The sequence below is a fragment of the Monopterus albus genome, unplaced genomic scaffold (genome assembly GCF_001952655.1).
Source record: "Monopterus albus unplaced genomic scaffold, M_albus_1.0 scaffold16.1, whole genome shotgun sequence".
Taxonomy (NCBI): Eukaryota; Metazoa; Chordata; class Actinopteri; order Synbranchiformes; family Synbranchidae; genus Monopterus; species Monopterus albus.
Window position 1 is genome coordinate 2,966,448 of NW_018127896.1, and position 22,229 is coordinate 2,988,676.

General features: G+C 39.1%; 3 protein-coding genes across 3 annotated transcripts in view; 1 reads left to right on the plus strand and 2 right to left on the minus strand.

The window, feature by feature from the left end:
- The window catches only part of LOC109955742 (cholecystokinin receptor-like), a 38,113-nt gene extending 27,377 nt beyond the window's left edge, over positions 1 to 10,736 (minus strand). The window contains exons 1-3 of the mRNA XM_020592161.1: positions 10,523 to 10,736; positions 9,516 to 9,663; positions 1 to 74 (exon numbers count right to left, since the gene is read on the minus strand). The exon at positions 1 to 74 is cut by the window's left edge and continues 160 nt beyond it. Of these exons, the coding sequence (XP_020447817.1) occupies positions 1 to 74; positions 9,516 to 9,660 (219 nt within the window). The 5' untranslated portion in view covers positions 9,661 to 9,663; positions 10,523 to 10,736. The remainder of the gene's footprint in view (positions 75 to 9,515; positions 9,664 to 10,522) is intronic.
- A 5,189-nt stretch (positions 10,737 to 15,925) lies between these two features.
- LOC109955715 (carboxypeptidase O-like) lies at positions 15,926 to 18,673 on the plus strand. The gene is made up of 8 exons (XM_020592127.1): positions 15,926 to 16,074; positions 16,491 to 16,530; positions 16,638 to 16,739; positions 16,845 to 16,949; positions 17,342 to 17,455; positions 17,796 to 17,889; positions 18,299 to 18,501; positions 18,599 to 18,673. Exons 1-8 carry the CDS (start codon positions 16,031 to 16,033, stop codon positions 18,671 to 18,673), a joined length of 777 nt encoding a protein of 258 aa, XP_020447783.1. The 5' UTR covers positions 15,926 to 16,030.
- A 1,979-nt stretch (positions 18,674 to 20,652) lies between these two features.
- LOC109955604 (nucleotide triphosphate diphosphatase NUDT15-like) lies at positions 20,653 to 22,154 on the minus strand. Its single transcript, XM_020591908.1, has 3 exons — positions 21,856 to 22,154; positions 21,126 to 21,322; positions 20,653 to 21,032 (listed from the first exon to the last, which is right to left on the minus strand). The coding sequence occupies exons 1-3, from the start codon at positions 22,002 to 22,004 to the stop codon at positions 20,905 to 20,907; spliced, it is 474 nt and encodes a 157-aa protein (XP_020447564.1). The 5' UTR covers positions 22,005 to 22,154; the 3' UTR covers positions 20,653 to 20,904.
- Between the last annotated feature and the right edge of the window lie 75 nt (positions 22,155 to 22,229).

The following is a 22,229-nucleotide window of genomic DNA, read 5'->3' on the forward strand; positions in this document are numbered from 1 at the left end:
GATGATCAGCAGGTTGCCAAAGACGCTGAGCAAGAAGATGAGTATGTAGAGCAGGATTCGTAGAGAATCTATGTCTGACAGAGACAGAGACAGGACATCATTTATAATATCTGTTTTTGTATATAACACAGCTGATCAATTATAGGAAGGAAGCACATTTGCACAAGTGAATTACCAAGTACACAACAATGGATTAATGGGACACACTGAATGGATGTTGTTTGTCTTCTAATTTTGAAAAATAATTATATGTGTCTACTGTATTCAGGTGTAGGTATTTGTTGTAATCATTTGAATAACTTGCGTATTAAATGACATATGAAACAATAAGACAAAAGCTGAAGAAGAAAAATGTCAAAGAAAACTAACATCAATACGTGAAGTGAGCAAACTGTATCAGGTTGTTCTCCTGGCAAGTAAAACAGCAGAACACCCAAGCATCACAAGACAGAATAACTTTGCATAGTGTCAATATTTATCTTGCTCATCCTGTGAGCCAAATGATAATTGAACAAATAATTTTAAAGGAGAGAAGAAAAAAAGAACATCAGTGCTGAAAAGAATGTCAGGTAACCTGGGTAAACAAGATCAGATGACACGCTTCTCTTATTTTGTGTATCATCAACACCTTTTACTCAATTAGCGTCAGTGTTTTTCATTTATTTTGTTGTCATTCCATTCAAAAACTCATTAAATAGTTGAAATACAAATCACACAAACAGGAGTGGGGCCAGATGGTGGTCAGAGGAGGCATGTGCCCCTTTGGATTCTCCATACCAGAGTCAGAAGGTGGTGGGTAGTTGGCTTATTAGTATCTCGGGTGGATTACTGTACAGGCTTTGCGAACACGGGTTTGGGACCCTAGACCAGAGCCCCTGCACAAAGTGACGAAGAGAAAGGGTCACAAAGCACAACTAATGATGACTACAAAGCAGTGTACACACAGATGCAAAATATCCAAAAAGCCACACAAAATAACTACAAAAAAACCACAACAGAGAAATTTAAAAAACATCTGACTGTTAACATTTGCTGTTAGAAAGCTAATTAAAGTCGCCAAAGAGATGAGATGCAAAAGGACAACAAAGAGATACAAAACGCAACAAAAAAATGCTACAAAGACGCAAAATGACTGTGTCTCTTTCAATCAGGCGGAGGGGTTGCCCTTATGTAGGAAGGGTGGGTTTTTTTTTTACACGTTAAAGCAGATATTTATTTTATATTAGAATACTTAATTATTTATTTGTGTTGATTTATTTAATAAACAATGCCACTATTAATGTTATAACCATTTATTATAACAGAGAACCAGGGCTTTACATTGAGTGTAAAATAAGAGTGTTTCTTTCTTTCATTGCTACCACACAGCTGAACATCAGTGAGATAAGAATAACTGAGCCAGAGGGTTTTTGGGATGCTCCCTCCGCTCACACTGGCCTGTCACAGCCAGTCTCTGAGAATGAGAGTATCTGACAGGACAAGGTCAGGACTGGCCATGTGCTGCACTGACTGAGTCCTCCGATCAAAGACAAGTTACATGGGAGACGTCCAAAGGTGTGCAGACAGTGCACTGCACATCACCTTAAGGCCACACACACAGCAGACATGAGGAGTGGAACCAGGACACAAACAGTATTATATGAGCACTGGGCCCTCCAGGGCTCATATGTGGGGTATAACCAAAGGCAAACCAAAGAAATGCTGTGTTAATGATGTACTGACACAATATCTATTTTTGTTTTCAAAATTTTGTCCACCCACACAGCAGCGTGCAGCATTAGATTCATACAAATAAATACCTGTTTTCTACTCTCCAGTGTCAGTTAGCGCAACTGAGATACTGAGATGATTTATAGTTAGAGCTAATGATTAATATGTTTTGTTTTTGTGAGATCACAACATAAAAATATTATTTCACACTCATAATCCTTTAATCTAAAATGTATTTATCATTTTGTCATCTCAACAGGAGAAATACTACTCACAAGAAAATGGTCTGTTGCTTTATACTGCTTTAAAAAGCTACTGAATAGTGGAAGTTATCATATTATTGCATCAATATTTTGTTGCTTCCCACTGCTCTGCATGATTTGTGTAGTAAATTGAAAATTCTGATTTTGTTGCTGCGGTTTTAACTTCATCGTTTACTGTCCAATGTTTGAATTTCTTAACCTTTATTGGTTTCATGGCATCTTGTTGTTGAAGACTGTGGTGTAGAAGAGGTTTGCCTTGTTAATCACCTTTGCCCCCTGAGCGACCCAGTTGCCCTCTACTGCAAATATAAACCTTTCTTTTGATAAGAAAACCCTCTAATAACTTTAGCAGCAATTTCATCAGCTGAAGACTGATGACACACTTAATTTAATGAAAGCAACATCGACCCTGTCTTAAGTCACGGAAAGATCCACTGACCACACAGCAAGAGGCGATTTACACAACACAGATATGTGAGATATGCATTATCAGCACTAACTAGTGAGACTTCCTACACAATCACCCAGCAGGGAGCTCCCACTAGTTCAGCAGTTTCTATTGTGTTAGATCGTGTTTGATCCAGCCAAGATGAAAATGGAATTATGTATTCACTGACCACTGGCGTTATGTTGGCTCCCCTGGACAATTCACTTTGGTTTGTCTGACTCCCTCAAGCGCAACAGCTATGTTCAAATCCACCGGCTTATAAATACATCTCAGATAAAAGTCAGCCGCTCACCACAGAGAGGCTCGTATATACAGCAGGAGCTGGTGACTTGTGACTTGGAACATTTTAGCCATGACCCGGAACTGAAAGATCAACACTTCGGCTTACATTAAGGTTATGTATATTTATTTAACATCTGTTTGCTCTATTTTTACTGTGTGTATCCAATGGGCTGGTGTAATTATGTTTTCCCACAAGGATTATTAAAGTTTCATCACATCACTTCACATTGTGTTATCTTTAGGAGAGCATTAGTACTTCAGAGACACTGCACGCTATTTGTTTTCTCATTTACTGTGGGTTGTGGAGTACGAGGAGTATTTTTTATGGAGCTGCATCTTATTAAAATTGTCACATAAACCATTATTAATGAGAAGTGATAATCTTACAGGTGATAGGATTGCAGAAAAAGAGCAGCAGTTCTGAAGTATCCCTTCGATCCCATTGTTGCGATGGGGCTATATTTCATATCAAGCCCCCCTGAGATGATGAAATGTCCCAAACTGTTTAAAAATCACCGTCTGCTGATCTCAATCTGATGTTACTCCTAATTACAAGGGAGAAGTAACCCATGAAGCTGCAGAGTCAGGAAATTAGTCCTGAGCGATGTAAACTCCAAATGACCTGATTAGTCAATGAACTACCAGAAAATCTTTCTCTTTTTTTATCTTAAACTCCCACAGCCCAATGACGGTGCTTTGTTTTTCCAACAAGTTGTCCATATTCAATCATGTTCAAGATATCCACATATCCCTAATTCAAACTCCACAGGTGTTATCCAGAATTTCCAATAGCATCTCACAGAATCCCTTAGCAGATGATGTTTTCTCAGCTGTCATCTGTTTTCATAACAGGTGGCTGTATATGGGGACAGGGGACAGACTGTAACCCCTTATAATCCCCATCTCTTTTTAAAGGTAATCTTTGGTCATATTGTTCAGGCTGTGAGATGCTACTGAAAGCTCTCGAAAAGATAGTAAGGGAACTTTGAGTTAAAATATTTTTCTCAGAATTCTATTCCAAGGTCATGACTGAACTTTCACTGAATGCTTCGCATTTTTGCTTGATGGCCAAATTACCCTATTGTGCTTTTAAGCCATTAATTTAATCTAAATCAATTACTAGCCTAATCCTACCAACACTCATTAAACAAACACCCAATAATACAACATTCTACAAACTATTTCACTGACAGCTAGTTGCAGCAGCACGCCAAAAAACAATGCATCAATAAATACAATGGAGACAACTGCTAGCAGGCACTGCTAGCTAAAATATTTATACAGCAGCTTTACATATGATTTATGAGAAAGAAAGTGCTTGTTACATACAATGTATTTTGACAATTAACACTGATGTAAGCCAAACTTTATTTGTTTACCTTTAAGGGCACCCTGCAGAGTTTTTGACAAATTGGTAACACTATAAAGTGATGTTACAAACACACAGGGATGCACATGCACATGACATACAGCACATTTTAGTTGCCAGTTTAATGCTATTTTACTGATTGACAGTTGGTGGTGAGAATGCACCAAGAACTGCAGCAACGTGCCAGGATTTAATAAGGAAGAAAATCTATTTAACATGTCTATTAGGTCTCAAGAATACATAAAAGGCATTTGGGTGAGTAACACTGAATGGAAACATAACTTTGTTAAAAAGAAAAGTCCACAGGGCAACTTTAACCTATAGGAATAAAAGTAACACTAACATAATGCTATACTGTACTAACATATAATCACATTATCACTTTTGACACTTAACTTTATTTGGTAGCAGTAATAATAATACAGAAATCAGTCTAGTATCATTAGACTTTCCACCATACTGAAAAACATCCTAAAGTTTAATTTACATTCTTATTACCTAGAGTCTCTTACAAAGTCAGAAATATGAGGGAGAAATGTCTTTAACTTTTAAATGTCATCAAGTGATAAACACATTTATTTATTTATTTATTTACTTTCTATGGGCTCACATCTTCCCATATCATGGACAATATTTTCTCTCAGTGACAGTGGAGAAAAGGTAATAAAATTTACAATAAACTAACTTTGCTCCACTTTTGGATGTAGTTCTCTTAGCAGCCACATTTGATCAATGTCCATGTCACCCCCACCTGACCTGAAGACTTTGGCAGGAAGGTATATTAAAACAAATCAGATTCCAGTCTCTGTAACTCTAGCTAGGAATAATGAACTGCTGTAATTTATCCTTTTATGGTGTTCATCTATGAACCCACACATGAAGAAAACTAGCTCGGATCAAGTCTGATAAGCTTTACAACCACATGGATTTGCTTATTATTAAACATTCATTTCCTCATAACCATTAATGGTTGTGTTTTGAAGTCAATTCACTCCCAACTAAATACTCCAAACTGTGAACAAACCCCTATAGACACGCTTGCTAATGTTTCCTTAGGTTGCTTTGTGTCCACACTGCCACTACATTAGTATCTTACATCGCAGAGTGCTTAAGAGCTGTCTGTCATTATTCTTTCACTGCTGCCACACCTAAGCAGATGCTGACGACATGGCTCATTTCCTGAAAGTTTCAATCACAAGACAGAGATCAGGACTGAGTGCTTTTGACTTCTTCTTCATGTTCAGATCAATCACAGAGTAAAGGCACTACCACTGAATACTAAGACTGATTGCACACCGTCTTAAGTATGTGGATCTCTTCTAGACTTGTCTGAAAGTATAAAACTGAATAGGTGGCCTTTCAAACGTAACCTAATGGCCTTCCTCTTAGCCCTTTACCTCATACAGCACCATGCTGCATTACTGGGCCTTAAAAGGTCATGGCAAATGAATCTGTTGACAGCGATCTAGGATAGTACTCAATGTGCAGAAGCCCACCACCGTATTGCACTTCATCACTGCAAAGGGTTGAGTTACTGTTAGAGTCAGCACATTTCAACTCAATTAGCCTGTGCACCATGCCGCCTCATGAGACTGCAATATTGATCCTACGTTACTCTGAAATTTTTGGAAGTTGTAAAGAGCTTGTTTGTAGTGCATTAATATGCTCAGCACATATTCAATTACCCATGAGGCCTTGTCAGCTATGTGCATTTTGATTCCATTAATTCCTTCTCTCTCATTCAACATACTGTATTTTAGAACACAAAAGTGAATATTTTATCTTGAAAATGTGAAAAAACCAAATGAGAGACAGCAAATCAGCACCAACCACAGACAGGAAACAGCAAATTTGAGAAGACAATGGGTAGTGTTGGATAATAAGCTTTATGGGGGAATAGCAGATTAGGTGTGAGTTCATGTCTATTTAAAGTAAAGCATTTAGCACACACTATGAGAATTAGTGTACTGCAGTGTCTCCTGAAGGTGAGATGTTCAGTAAATCCCTGTTCACTCTGCTGTCTGGGCAAGCACGACGGGAAGGCTGACAGCAAATTGTAAATCATATTCCCACAGAGCCGAGACTGTAAAATATATTCCCACAGAGCCGATGTTCCCAACAAGTGTGCATACCAGTTACAATGTTAGGGTGCTTCAGGATGCCTGAATATCCATCATTAACAGCTGCATGATACCTTGCATTAAGAATAACTGAGTCCTTTAGCTGAGGAGTTATACTGAAGCACTGTGCTTGTAGACAAGTCTAAAGCTTTTCTTTTTCTTGTAAAGCAAAGTGTTATATGGATAATGTTTGCCTTCTTGCTACCTTAGTGAACCTGAGACATCCATCTTCCTGACTCTAATAGGTCAAGACGCCTGTCACTGAAGACAAAAAAGCACCCCCATGCAAACCTCTTCACGCCTTGACAAGCAGTTATTTTCAAACTTGCCACTATGAAAATCATTAAAGGTAATGAAATTAACTACAGTGACTCCCAACTTGTTGAAAATGATTAAATGAGAGTTTCTTCACTTGATTCGGTGTGGTCTCATTGATACCAGCATCTGGTACCTATTAGAAGAGCTGCATCTCAAGGGATTTCCACATCCAATTAGACATTCAGCCATGATGTTTGCCACTTGACTCCTCCATAAATCACTACGTAAACAAAGCCAACAGTCGGTCCAAATGGGACACGATGCAGTAAAACTACTAATTGGACTTTCCCAGGACCATAGAGACCTTAAAGTGCAGGGTTCAGAGTTCACAGAGCAGAATTCGATTAAAAATCATTAAACTTCCTCATCATGTTCTATGGTTGCACAGCCCTATAAAGTCATTTACACTGGTGAGTCATATAACCACCAGTAAAATTTGTCTGACACCAAATAACCTCATAAACCTGCAGCTCTGCCTTCCTCTATTCCTCCATTTTAGTGAGTTAATTAAACGGGTGTGCAGACAGAGGGCTTTACAAATCAATACAGCTATTGCATGGTTGAAGGAGTGCTGCACATATCTGAGTGGATTTATAAAGATGGTATCATACTCTATACCGTCATAATCTGATTTAAGTACTGTTGTAATAGAGTGAGCTGATGAGGTACACATATAAAAGCTCTAATCTTCCATTTTAAACCTATAAAAAAAACAAAGGACATTTAACCTTCTGTGGATTGGACTGTTCACAAGAGGCAACAGCTCATTATCAGGAAGGAGGATGCTCCAAATACTTTGTACACTCAGTGTCTGAGTGTGTCTGTACTATTTGTTCTGTCTCATCAGGTTACTTCAAATGTTTCCAGTTATTTCATGTGATTACCTGGATCATGTTATGACAGGCTACATCACTGTGTATGTACCCAAAGGGAACATACGCTAATCTCTTCTACAAGACCTACCTGTAGGAGTTAAGTTACTGAGCATGCCGTGCATGGCTTCTCTGTGGTCTCCCTGTATATTTCTTCTTCTTCTTGTTGTCATTTTAACTCAAAGCTCTGGGAAACAGTGCCTATTAATTGCTTATGAGATCCACTCCATGATAGCTTATCTCACATGCAGCGAAAAGGACAGGGTGAGCTCAGCAAAGTGCCACATTGAATCGGCGGGAAATGGAGTCTGTCTGGGCTACACTTGTTCCACATAAGCAAGACCCTGTCTGCTCTCAGGAATCCAGAATGATTAATATGATGCTGTTTGTTTAATTTTTGGACTATAAGAGTTTTACAGCCGCTATACTGGAGACAAGAGATAAAACTAAACAGTGTGCCTCCAGTATTAACATGTTAATACAGATCACACTTGATAATATATTTTGAGCATTAAAATCTTTCCCTTAAAACATCAGGTAGTATCTTCACCTCAAGTCTGTTCTGTGCCTCACAATTTGCAAAGCTCTGTAGTAACTAAACAATTCATGCAGGGGTGCCAGCGGTGTAACAGGGAAGCCTACAGCACACAGTAATTGTCTGAAAGCTGATCAGCTGTCTGTGTAACTAGATGATATATAAAGCTATAAACCTCACTATTCCCTGTAGCCTTTGAAAACTAATTTTAAAAAAGGTTCCCATTTCAGAAGAACATATTGACCGATCCTCCGATTGTGTATTTAATCTTCTCTGTCTTAAGGATTTTTAAATTGGTTACCCAGAAGCTCTGAAGCAGAGGACAAGACCAGAATGCATGAGTTAAGTCAGCCGGGACCAGAAAGCCTCTGTGCCTGGGTAAGTGTTAGCTAACCTGGCCTTACTAAGATGCACTCTGTGCATTTAAGTAATTTCCAAGCTAAAATGGAAAAAAAAACAGTTGATTTAAGCACCTGTTTCAATCATAGCAATACAATAAACCTTTTTTCTGAGTCAAAATAAGTATGAAAGTAGAAAAGGAATAGGTCTGCAAATGATAAAGATAAATAAAGGAAGACTGTTGTGAGACGGAATCTCTAAGTCAAACTCTGAACACACCCCACAGTGTTTGATTGTTCTCCAGGTATCTGAAGCTATACTGCTGCTGATTTTCACACCAGCCTCCCTTATAGGGTCAATAAGAGCAAAGCAGCACAGAATGAGGAAAAGCTGTGAATTATTTAGAGGGGGAAAGATTTGAAAATTTCTCAATACTCTCGCAGAAGCCAGGGGGAATAAAATTGAAAAGGAACCCACACCCATGCTCAACCATTATTACCTAATCAGCCCACTGGTGTCCTGATAGAAGACTAAGCTCATCAACCTTATCACTGCTGGTGTGGGGTTTAATATCCTCAACATTTTGAGAATTATGAGCAAGAAAAATAATCATTCTCAATTAAACTACACACCCAAGCACTGCTGCTCATTCTGATCGTAGCATGATTAACCTAGAGTGAACCAGCAGTAAATTGAGCTCTTTGGTAATTGATTACATACAGTAAGACATCAAGTACATTGATTTAAACAAAGCCCTAAATGCAAACCATTTTCTGATAAAACACAGACATTAGACAGGGAAAATAAGTGATGGTTCAAAGGTAAAAGTGCAAACTACAACGGCTCTACTAACTACATTTTTAAGCATTTAATCAGGTATAGATGGTAGTTTGTAACTAGAAGCAGCACCAAGCTGCAAAAAAGCTAACTCCATCTTTTCTACTAATATTCAGTCAGATATAAAACTTGGTTTTATTAAAAGAAGAATAAAAATTCGTTTGAATTATTTTTCCAGTGCCAACAGACATGCTATTTAAAAAGAACAGACAGTTTGGATTATCTATTTAACAAAAAAACAAAAACAAAAAAAAATAAGGGGCCTCATAAACAAACACTAGTTTGTTTTTGAGGCATCTGTGTGGGGCCAGATGTTACCTTTTACCCTGTGGAAACGACAGGACCAGCTGATGCATCACATCAGTTTGGATGATTCATGAGAGACAGCTTGATGAAAGGAACAGAAGAAGAGAAGATCTTACCCTTGACTCTGTAGGCTGGTCTGGGGACGGCGGAGCCGTTGGTGCAGCTGATGTTGTAGTCGGTAACTTCGATGCTGAGGTTCCCCCGCTCCACACATCCCACCGGCGCATCCACCACACTCCCATTCACCGTTTGCATAGCCATCCTCTGTGGCAACAAGGACGATTATTGTCACTATTACTACACCTGCATGAGCTGGTTAATTCTGGAGCCGCGCTGGAATCAACTTGTCTCCGTCGCTGTTTTCTTCATAACAGCCAAAATAGAGGCTTTATAAAACTTGGACAAAGCCCAAACTTGATTTTACTGGTTGTAAAATCTAAAAGTGAGGAAAATGGAAGGATAATCGGAGTGTGTGACGTTAATTAACGTGAAGTCGCGAGGGCAACAGACTGAAGGCGACTGTGGAGGAATGAAGCTGCGCTGCTAAGGCAACTGAGGAGCTCTCCCTCACTCTCTCACACACATACACCCCCTTTCTCTCCCTCTACAGTCAATTCATAAGTGTCAGTACAATTTAGCCAAAGAAATACACCAATTGGTTCCGGCTCTACAGCGGCAAATTAAGAGAATCAGTTCAAATTTTAATTCTCTACTTGACAGCGGGAATTAAATATGTTGGCATGTTTTACTGGAAGTGGTAAAAGAAGTGTTGCTAGCAGGTGTAGCTCCCCTCCCCTCTGCAGAGCGTATTTAAGCTAAAGCCTACGTTTATTCTTCTGGTTAATTCGTTTTTTCGCTAATGCAGACCAAAAAATGGCCAGCAGACAGGTTATTTAAAAGGAATAAAGCAGGCAAAAATGTGTACGCCACTTGCTTAGCACCTATCTGCAAAGTTAGCAACTAGCTAGCTAGCTGGTGAACACAGTGGAGTATTTAGATGCTAAAGTGACAAATATTTCTCTCGGGAGTTGGTGGAGACCAAAACGGCTAGAAGGACAGCTAATACTAATAATAATAGTGGCCAGCTACTAATGTTGAGTTTGCAAATAGCCAACTATCCCACCTGCTAACAAGTTCTCTACATCAACTTTACGTCACGTATTTAGTTCTTCCGTCTTTCTGCTGCCCACTAGTGGTCAAAAACCCAATAACACAAAGTTAAATAGCATTCCACAAGTCCTGCATTCAAACTCATACTTAAGGAAACATAAAGACGTTTTGTCAGTAAATAAATTTACAGTAGCCTATCAAAAGCAACAGTGGGCCTACTCTATAAAAAGCAGAACAGTATATTAAATCTATGTGACATTATTAGACTGCTAATACTAGGCACCATTGTGTATTGTGCTTTTTAATTTTTTAAGCTGTCTGGTCATCAAGGTGAAACTTATTTTTATAAAACTAAAACTTTAGGCTATCTATACAATTTTGTCTGTCAAATCTAAGGGATTATGAGATGATTAATAAGCTTTGTTATGTCATCAAATTGTTTTAGTGCACCCTACCATTTGGCAGATCAATACCACAACAATCTCTTTTTCTTAAGGAATGAATGTTGTTGATTTCTCTCCTGTGAGATATTTCAGGATGTCAGGGGAAGAGTCATCATTGGGACAAAGAACCACAGTTCTGCAAGGTTTAGAGGAGAGCACCAGCTACCTTTTCCTAAATTGTCTGGTGAATTACACAAGATGATGCCATGGTTACAAATTGAGTTTTTTGGCACAGAAATAGGCTTTGCACATCCTGTGCTTTTGATGTGAATGCCACTATGTTGTTTACACTGACTGTTTCATATTATTTGTCTTAAGCTGGAGAGTGAAAATGAAAAAGAAGTTGAAGATGTACCACAGCCTCTAGTTAAATTTTCCATTTGGCTATTTGACTGACCTGCAGGAGTGAAATGAGACGTCCTGGGACACCTGATGTGCAGCGGATGGCTTTGTTTATGGAGAACAATCTCAGAGTGCCTCAGGGTTTGGTTCATATGTGACCGCTTGAGAAAGAAAACTGATGCTTTCAAAAATATCTGGGGGCTGCGGAGGTGGAGGGCTTCACCATTTGTGTTTTTGATTTGTTAGTTTAAATGCTGAAGTACTGTTATTTCTGCTCTTGTGTGTGGGAGGTGTGTGTGTGTTTGTATGATGCTCCAGCTTGCTTAACATGTGCTGGTGTTTCTTCTACATCTTTCAAAAATAACTGCTTATTAAAGCTATTCCAAACATCTCCCTTTTGATTCCTACTTTAAAAGCTGCATTGTGTCAATTTTCATTGTATCAAGGTTTTTATACAGGTCACGACCGGCATGCCTGAAGAGATGAGGAACTATTCGCTCTCTGATACTTCAGGGTGTCAGAACATCCTGCTCTAGTAGAGGCACACTTTTGGCATTTTAATTTAGTACAACTGCAATTCCTGGTGTGAAAAATCCACTCCAGCAAAGACAGTTCACATGAAACACAAAAGCTACTGATTTGCTTTAGGGAGAACATAATCCCTCCAATATTACGAATCCATCTACCAACAGGAGTCCAATGAAATAAAACCAACTAGTCAAACTTCATAAGCATTCACCCTTAAAACTTTACGATACCACTCTAACAAAGCAGTCGGCATTTTTACTGACATGCCTGATTAAATAGAGGCTTTTAAATATACACCTTGCTCCACCTAAGAGTGCCTTAAGTATTTATTATACTTTTTGTTATCATTCTAATATTTGCCTAGTAAATATGAAGCTACAATGAGCCAAGATACAGTTAGCACAGTCTAGCATAAAGACTGGAAGCAGGTGCAACCAGTTCAAAGTTCAACATATAACAACAGCTCTAAAGCTCACTAATTTTAGTTTAAACAAACAATATATAGGCTTACTGTTCATTTGTGAGTTTTGGGGTGCAGTCAGATATTTTGTAGACAAATATGTTGTATTATAATGGTATCATAAAGGTCCAAAAATATTGACCTACAAGTACCTCTAAAGCTCACAAATTGAAATGTGTTGTTTTATAGCTTTTAAAATATATGTTTTTGAATTTTAGCTAGCCTTTTGTCCCTGCTTCCAATCTCCATACGAGGTGACGCTAACCAGCTCGTGGCTCTAGCTTTAGATAGATTCGAAAATGATGTCGACCTTCTCATCTGGCTCTTGGCAAAAAAGTGTATTGTGCAAAATGTCAAACTTTTCCTTTAAGTATAAAGCTAGATCCTGAAAACAGGTTGACTAGTTTAGCTTAGCATACAGACTGTAAGCCAGGGGAAATTAGCTTGTCCAAAGGTCAGGGTGTTTTTTAAAGAGCCACTGTTTTCTCAGAGACAGACATTTAAAAATAGTAACATGGGACACATTTCCAGAGTAATGAGCCAATGAGGTTGATGATTTAATGACAAACACATACTCACATGCATAAATATAGCACCAGCAGATATGTCACATCTTAAAAGTCACTGATACAAAAAGAACCCTAAGACCCCTCAGGAATATCCACTAAAATCCTGACAATCTCTTCAGAGTTTGCAATCTGTCCAGACGTTGACACAACTTTTCCTCACCCCATGCACACGCCAAGGTAGTTAACCACATGTCATAAAACAAAGTGTTCGGTGCCTCAACTAATAGTTATAAGTGATCATAAAATGTTAGCCAAAAACTGTCAGGTGATGCAATGTTTGGCAGACTTTCTGTCTCCAAATGAATCCCAGACTTGAAAGAACACCAAATGTTTGAGTACAAAAATATCTGAGTCTAATCCTTCAGAATAATTTCTTATCTCAGCTGTGCATGTTCACCAAACCACTCTTTAAGATACAACCAGTGGGGCTAATGTAAAATTATGTGTGCACACATAAAGAGAGTTTTTGAAATGTTGTAAGCTTGTGTCTGAGTGCAATGGGGCGGCCTGCCTCTCTCATCCAAAAGCATTAGTGCTTGCATCCATCATTATGAAGAAACAGTAACCTGTGATGTGTGCTTTGATTCCTCGCGTGGAACACACACATCCTAGATTAGTGCACACAGCACTGAAGATGAGAAAAGTCTTGTCTCTATATCTTATGAGCACCTCATAAATAAACATGATGCACATGTCAGCAACGGAATGGGAGCAAAGTCTCGAGTTGCTGTGGTGTAGTTAATATGCAAGTATTTTACAAACAGGGTGTAACAACGCAGCAGCCAGGCTGAGACAGAGGGAGTAGACAATATCAAAGAATGTATTTATAAAATAATTAATCTCAGTGGGCTAAAGCTTGGATTAAAAAGCACAGTGTGGATGGCAGCAAGCACTCGCCAAGGATGCATACATTTTAGCTGACAATATAAAAACACCCACATGCACCTACTGCATCCTATTTTTATCAAGAGACTGTTCACTTTTGAACCTGAGATGATGATTTAACAACTATTTTGGAACAAAACTCTCACTGTAGGTGTACAGATGTATAAATGCACTCAGCTTCTGCCCATATTTGTCTTTGATTATCATATGCTACAGTTCTTATGTAAAAATAAGCACTGCTCTGACCTCTGCTGGTCAAATGTTCCATGTAAGAACTCTACAAATAACCAGTTCTGTCTACACTGAAATCAGACCTTGCTAGAGTCACTGGCAGCAACTTTGGTTTCACATTTAAAGTAAATTGTCATACTATTTTAATATAAATAAGTATGGAATTTAAAATGTAACAATTAATACAATTCAGGCATAAACATGTGTCATCATTCTCAGATACATTACCTATTTTGATACAGATGTTTTAATTTTGTGTGCTATGCGTGACTTTGAGGTCCAAAAATAGGTGTACAATATTTTTTGTGTTAAAAGTTTTGCTAAAGAATGAGGCCACTCAGTACACTCAGAGATACAATATTGTTCAAAAATAAAAAGCTAAATTAGTTTGGGTATATAATGTCATGCAGTCCACGTGAGCACAGCTGTTGTTGCAGATTCATTTCTGTTGCACTGATAGCTGTAAGCTTGTATAAACCTCTGACATATTGTGAAGACTGAATTCTAATGCATTTTAAATGTCAAAGAATCTGTGCTGATATAGTACATCGAAGTATTATACAAACTTGATAGGCTTGCACAAGACATGTTATTGCTGCTCATTCCTAGACAAGAATCTCATTTAGACTACCACTTAAATTACCTGCTCTAATCTTCTCCAACTTATTATTATTATTTCATATCCATGTTATCTTGTGTAGCTGAACATGACGGTTTTATGGTCAGACAAGGGTGTAAGCTCGTTTTCATTTTGTAGAATTAGAGAAACCTTCAAGTTCGACTGAAATTGGACAAAATAACTGCTGAAACAATGAACCAAGAAAAGAACAGTTAGACAGAATTACATAATATTCTGTCTAATGTGCAAGTATCACTGTACAGGGCAGTACTGTATGACATCACAGAAAGAAAATAAATGTGATATCATGAACTTCCTTACCTCTCGACCGTGATCAGTACTGACATCACAGCAGTTCGATCCACCACTAGGTATGGTGAATCTAAACCTAAGTAATAATGCTGACCTAGAGAGGATGGAGTGAAAAGTTAAAAGTTGCTGTCTCTCAGGTGAGAGCAGGTGATCTGGGCGGAGCCAGAGCCACCAGGCAGGTTTAGCGGGGAAAACGGGTGTTGGTGGAAAACGGCAAAATGCCAGAAGAATTAAGGCGAGAATGGACTGATCACTTTATCACTTTACCAAACCACTGCCCAGAAGTACTGAGATCCTCATACAGTAAACATACCAATACCACAATGTAAAAAGTACTTTATAGCAATTAAACTTCGATTTAGATAAAAGTGCATACGTTAAGTGTTATTAGCAAAATGTCCTTACTATAACTGCTATAGTGTCTGTAGGTTTCAGTGACGCCTTAAAGGTCTGAGCCAAATATAAATTATAGTGGTGTTTAGTGAAGCCCACAGTCAGCATTTCATGTAGGCTAGTTACAGTATTAACTCTGCCTCTGTTCTCCAGTCACAGGTTACAGCATCCACAAGTGCAACCTGGGAGCCACAAGCCCATTTCCATTGCCTCTGTGAGAAACAGTCTCTGAATAGAAATCCGTTCATTCATCATCTGAATATAAAACATTATGTCTTGCTACAGTGGATCAGTCAGTCTGTCCTGGTGTTACAGGTGATGGTGACAGTATCAACCCCCATCATCATCATCATCAGGAAAGACAGCGAACGCTGATACAAGTCCAACCTGTGCTTATTTCAATAACAAAGTAAGCTATGAATTACACAATATAATGTCTATTGTGTTTGTGCCCCGGTACAGGGCAGTACTGTATGTCATCACAGAAAGGAAATAAATATCATGCACTTCGTTGACTGTGATCAGCGTAAAAACAAATCAGGAGTCCCAGCTCAGAACTAATACAACAAACAGTGGTCTGTGACTGAGGAAAAGGTGTATCATTATCTGATGGATGTCTTCTTTAAAGCAGGTGAAGCCAAAACCAAGGAGCTTGTTTTCACAACGTGACAATGCTGGACTCTGTGGGACTGAGCTTTGTGGTGCTGCTCTCAGCAACGGGAGCAGTGACAGTAGACAGATGAGTTTTACTGCACTTCAAACTAACAAGAACAAATCTAGAGAGTTAGTATTGAGTGGCTGATTAATTGATTGCATGATTGACAAAAGATTAACTGGCAGCTATTTAAATAATCAGTTAATTATTTATGTCAAAATTGCCAAACATTCTCCAGTTCTTGCTTTGGAGAGTAATAGTAATCAATTAATTGAGAAAATATTTGACAGATCTATCTGTATACTGGTCAATATTTTAAATGCACTTATTTACAATTTAGCCAAGAGTTAGAGGGGAACATTTAGATCACACTCACTTTCACTCATTGATTCAGTTATTCTTACAGGTAGGACACGGGGTGTATTAAAAGGGGGAAGGGGGCCCGATATGGCTGCATATGTACAGTGTCATACTTTTGTCCTACATCCCTGGGTAGGCTCACCGCTTCTCGTGTATTTACTGTGTATGTATTTGTGTGCAACAGAGTGGAGTACGACTACTACAAATACCATCCAATGTCAGAGGTGAGTAAGCCTAATCACGGTTCACACATGTTAACTGAACAGATCACTACACACACACACACACACACACACAAACACAAACACTGATGTGGAACGATGCTCTGCAGATCACCAACTGGATGGTTCAGATTGCTGAGAATCACTCTGATGTTGTGACCATTGTAAACTATGGACAGACTTATGAGAAGAGGACGATTAGCTTACTCAAGGTAATCCAATTTTTTCATTGTTTATTTCAGATCATAAATTAGGAACTAAGATACCAGAGCGTGCTGATAGTTTTGGTTTGGTGTATGTTTGAATTTGTCCTCCAGATTGGCCTGAATACTGACTGGAAAAAGAAAGCTGTGTGGATGGACTGTGGTATACATGCACGGGAATGGATTTCTCCAGCCTTCTGTCAGTACTTTGTCAGGCAGGTAAGAGACAGGTCATTAAAAATGATGGGGACAGTTCAGTGGGTAGAGCAGTCATCTCCCAACCAGAGGGTTGGAGGTTTGAATCTCGGTGCCTGCAGTCCACATGTCGACGTGTCCTTGGGCAAGACACTGAACCCCCAAGTTACCCCCGATGGTTAGAGCCATCGGTGTGAGTTGGTGCTAAAAAATGGCTGCCTTGGTTCTGTGCCACAAACAAACTCCTTGTGTGTGTAACATACTTGGCCAAATAAAAGTGATTTTTATTTAACCACCAGTTCATATATACTGTATGTCCTCCAACGTTGAAGCAGAGATCTTGACATTTAGTGCAAACATGTTGGATCATACATATCAACCTGACCCACATGTTTTTGCTTGTTCCATCAAATCAGATCCTGCAAACATACAAAACAGACCCAAAAATTGAAGAGATGAAGAACATGGACTTCTATGTTACTCCTGTGCTCAACGTGGATGGCTACATCTACTCCTGGAAGGACAACACAGTCAGTCAGCATATTATCTAATTACTTTTTAAGATTCAGTGCTTTAGCTCCAAGCTCTCGAGCCACAGATGAACAGGATATGAGAAAATCATAGTCTATTTAAACAAACTGAGCTACAATTCAATCAGTGAATAAATGTATTTCTGATGCCCAGTATGCCCCAAACTCTAAATCATTTCATTTTCAAAACAAGCTGAATGGGGAAACTAACATCAAACACTAATCCAAGGCAGCATTTAAACCTGTGGAGAAATGTCAAGGGCCCGTTTTATTTATTTACTAAATGGTAGAATGATTAGAACCAGCTGATTTAACCGACTGACCGTTCTGACCCGTTCAGACTCGACTGAGGAGGAAGAACAGATCACCAGGACCTTCAGACTGTGACTGTTATGGCACCGATCTCAACCACAACTTTGACGCCTACTGGAGCAGTAAGTCTTGTGACAGTTCATTACAGTCATATATAGTATTAAAACACTATACTGTTTATATAGTCCTTTCTTTTGATAGCAACAGATTAGTATGTACCTGACTCTTTTTACGAGATCTTCCCAAAGCTCCTACATTATTTCATTTAAAGGAGGAGTCCAGTGATTTAGTAGAGCACTCAAAATTGAAGCAGAGATCTTGACATTTAGTGCAAACATGTTGGATCATACAATTCCCACAATGCAACCTGGTACCATCTTTCATTAACCCCTTCCTGTCTGGTACTACATAGCAACTGAATGCTCCCTTAACATGTAAAAAGGTGAACTTGCGTGCCCATGTTATAGAAGAAGTCATGTTATTACTATATTACATTCTGTTTTTTTTTTTTATCTTTGGCTGCTTTCACAGCAATTGGAGCATCATTTAACTGCTGCTCAAGGACCTTCTGTGGGAGCAGCGCTTTGTCTGAGCCTGAGGCCCAGGCTGTAACCTACTTTGTAGGAACCCGCAAAGACCACTTCCTGTGTTTCTTCACCATCCACTCCTACAGCCAGCTCCTCCTGATTCCCTATGGAAACCCCAATTTCACCGCCCCCAACTACGATGAGCTGGTATTTACATCACCAAACACAGTAATATCACATCTCAGGATAAACGGTGCTCATGCATCTGTAGAGCCTGATTAGGTTTGTCACTGCATGCTTCTAGATCAGTAAAAAGGATGTGCCACATACTGCCATAGAAACTGAGCGTATGTCGTTGATAAAAACCAACAGTAAATGAAACAGTCTGTGAATAACATTCCAGTAAACACCTTAATAATAATTTGTTTCACGGTTTTGGATTTAATATTGTTTGCTGGATTTACAGCACAGTAGAGTGGTGCATGGCAAAGTGCAGTAGGACTTAACACAGTGTATACAAATCATACACATAACAGATTATATCATTTACATAGTCAGCATCCGTGAGCAGTCGGTCCTCGGCTGCCAGGGCAGAACAGAACGGGGGAGGCTGTGAAACACTGATAGTGGAAAATGAAGGGCTGGCTGTTGTTAGGAGGGAGGCTGATGCAGGCAACAGCCCACTGGAAACATCAACCAGAGAGAATTATGCATTCAAACTACACCGTGGTTCTTCAGCTTGGCAGGATGCAGAGTCTTGTTTATGACAAAGTTTTCAATTATGGATCTCAAATAAATAAAACTGACATGAATGATGAACACCGAGACTAAAATAGATACAAGAAGATCCTGTCAGGACTTCTTATTTAGACTGGCAAAGTTCTCACTCAATTTGAGTAGACAGACTGACCAATACTGGATTTTTAAGGTGGATGCTGATATCAATTTGATGCAATAAAGATGTATCACTTTTAAAACATAAACAATGTAGATGCAAATCTCTTCCATACTGAATAGCACATTTAACCGTTGAAAAATAAAATTGTTCTCTGGTGGACAAACTAAATGACCTCTTTCGCAGTTCTGTACTGCAGTTTCTACTGCAGTGAATTATTGGGCTCTAGACACCAAAAGAAATATACTGTATTAGCAAGATAATAGCAGCCAGTGGCTAATATCAGCCAATAAATTGTGTATGTGCACCTCCAAATTAATGTGCAATTAGAAGGGTATCTGGCAACTGAGAGTCTAACCATCAATGTTTACACTGTAGTAACTTAGCAGGGTCTAAATGCTCCTTCTGATTGATTTCAAGTTTCAAATCAAAATATACATTAAACAGTTCACTGTTCATTTAACAGTTTTTGAAGTTCAGTTTTGAAATTCCTTTAACCAAGTCTGCAACGTTTAATATCAAAACTGTCATTTTCTGAACAAGATGTAGCTTCATTCATGTCGAGCCGCAGAGGTTCCAACCGTGTTATCATGACGATAGCTGAAAAATCAGCAAAACTCCAAAGTACTGTTGGCCTTTTGTTTCAGACAGGATGAGTCTTTGGCTGCTCTGGATATTTGCACTTCTCAGTGAGTGTCTGAGAGAAGCTAATGTGTGCTTCCTCAGATGAAGGTGGGTCTGGCTGCAGCAAATGAAATTAAGAAGGTCCATGGGATGAACTACACTGTAGGAACCTCGCCAGATATACTGTGTAAGTACACACATGCCTGCTGATCACAGACAATGGTTTACTGGTTTTAATTTGAGTATGAGGGAAAGTGTGACTATTAGGTTTAAATGATTAGATTATTGAGTAGTTTACATAAGACAAAATATAAATATGTAAGCTCCTTTTACAGATGCCAACTCTGGTACATCTAGTGACTGGGCCGGGCTGCAAGGGATCCCTTTCGTCTATACCTTTGAGCTGACAGATAACGGGACTTCGGCTTTGAGCTTCCTGAGGATCAGATCCAGCCGACCTGTGAGGAGGCCTATAGAGGAGCCCTCCACGTCATCACCTCTGCCCACGATAACACTTTCAATGGTGCTGTGGACGCCACTTTCACAACCCTGTGGACCCTTCTGTTAGCAGTGGGTGTCACCACCAGCACCACCCTGTTGTGAGGTGGAGAAGGAAACTTCTGTTCAATAAGTAACAATGCATGCTTGTTTTTTCTTATTATATTATAAAACTGTAGTAAAGTGTCTGAAAGAGCTGAAATGTTCTTCCATATCTGTCATATTACAGTGGTAGTCTAATGTCCAGTGCATTAGACTATTTATTTTCATCACTAAATATTACCTGGGACTAAAGAGCATGAATAATGTTGCCATACAGAATAAAAAATTCAAATAAATTATATTTTTTGTGTTCATGTGTCTTTTAAACTGTGTTTGCGTCGTCCATTTTATTTACACTCTTATGCTTAAAATCTAAATAAAATCACAGTATACTAGTCTTTTAGTCATTCATTCCAAAAATAGAAAAGACATTCAATTACAGCATGTGGTGTAACAGAAAAACATGACTCCTGAAAAGCAAGAAAGGGAAGAGGTATCATATAACTTCCTGTGAGGAAAGAAAGAAGCTTCTCTCTGTGTAACAGGCAACTTCAGGGCTGAGTTTCAGTGTTTGTCTCTGTGTTTCTGAATGGATGGAAGCCTTGTTGTCTCAGACCAGCCAAAGGCAAGAACAGCTGCTCCTCAGGAGGAAACTGGTCCCAGTGTGTCCATGTCCAGCCTGGGAGGGACAGAACCACAGATGCTTAGAGGGAGAGAAATGATTATTTCCCCCATTTAAAACTTAAGAGTAGCTCCACTTAACATACTGTACCTTCATTCTTTTCTGGCTCCAGGTTCTCTGGCTCTCCTGACTGCTTTCTGTCCAATTCCCCTTGCATGATAATGGTGACGTAGTGGTACTGCTCCTCCTGTCTGATGGAGTTCACTACTGACGCAAAGCAGACGTTCACCAAACGCACCCCTGCTTCCTCCAGCACCTCTCTATGAGCACACTCCTCCCACGTCTCTCTTTCAGGAACAGAGTGAAAGTGTCACATCAGGTCTTTCTCTCACCATTTCACATGACATGGAAAGATAGATGTAGCCTACTGTAAACTGAGGAACGTAGTTACATTACTTTCCCTCCACTTCTCAAATGACCTTTCCTTCCAAGTACCTGTCTTTAGTGGATCTTAAAGAATCTCGAATGTATTACCAGGCTTCACTACCATAAACCAAATTGCATTTAAAAATATTACGAATTAGTATGTGCGCGCACGTAGATGACAGGCAGTTGTAACGATGCAAATTGAGAATATGTATCAATATTTATTAAGCATTTCGGGAGAATTCGGCATAATAACAACTGATCCAAAAGTACTTATTTCACTGTAATTTACATTATAATAACAAGAAAACATCTTGAAAAGAATCGTGTGTTTTGTTACAAGAAGAAATTTGCTTACTAATATGAATAAAGCAACATTCACAATAGGCCATACGTCACATATATATACTAGTAAACAGGGTCATATTTATGGTTTAGTTTACCATTTACCTACCCAAACTCCAAGTGACCACCGGGAAGCTGGTACGTCCCTTTTCCCATTACACTCCTACGTTTTCCCAGGAGAACACATCCGGGATGGAATGGGTCCGTTACCAGCACCCCGACCCCAACTCCTGGGCGTTTCACGGTTTTATTTGGCATCTGGACAAACTCGAAATCAACTCATAAATGTTTAGCAAATAAAGCTTGCTAAACAAACCTCTTCTCAACTCCGCTGTGCTACACCGAAGAGGAAATGCCCCGGTGCACCAAGAGGTTTCAGTTCTGTATACTTCCGGGTTCGCTTAAAAACTCCTTAGAGCGATCATGTCCTCTCTGGTGTGTCACTACTCTCTCACTATATAGAGTGGGAGCGTTTTATATATA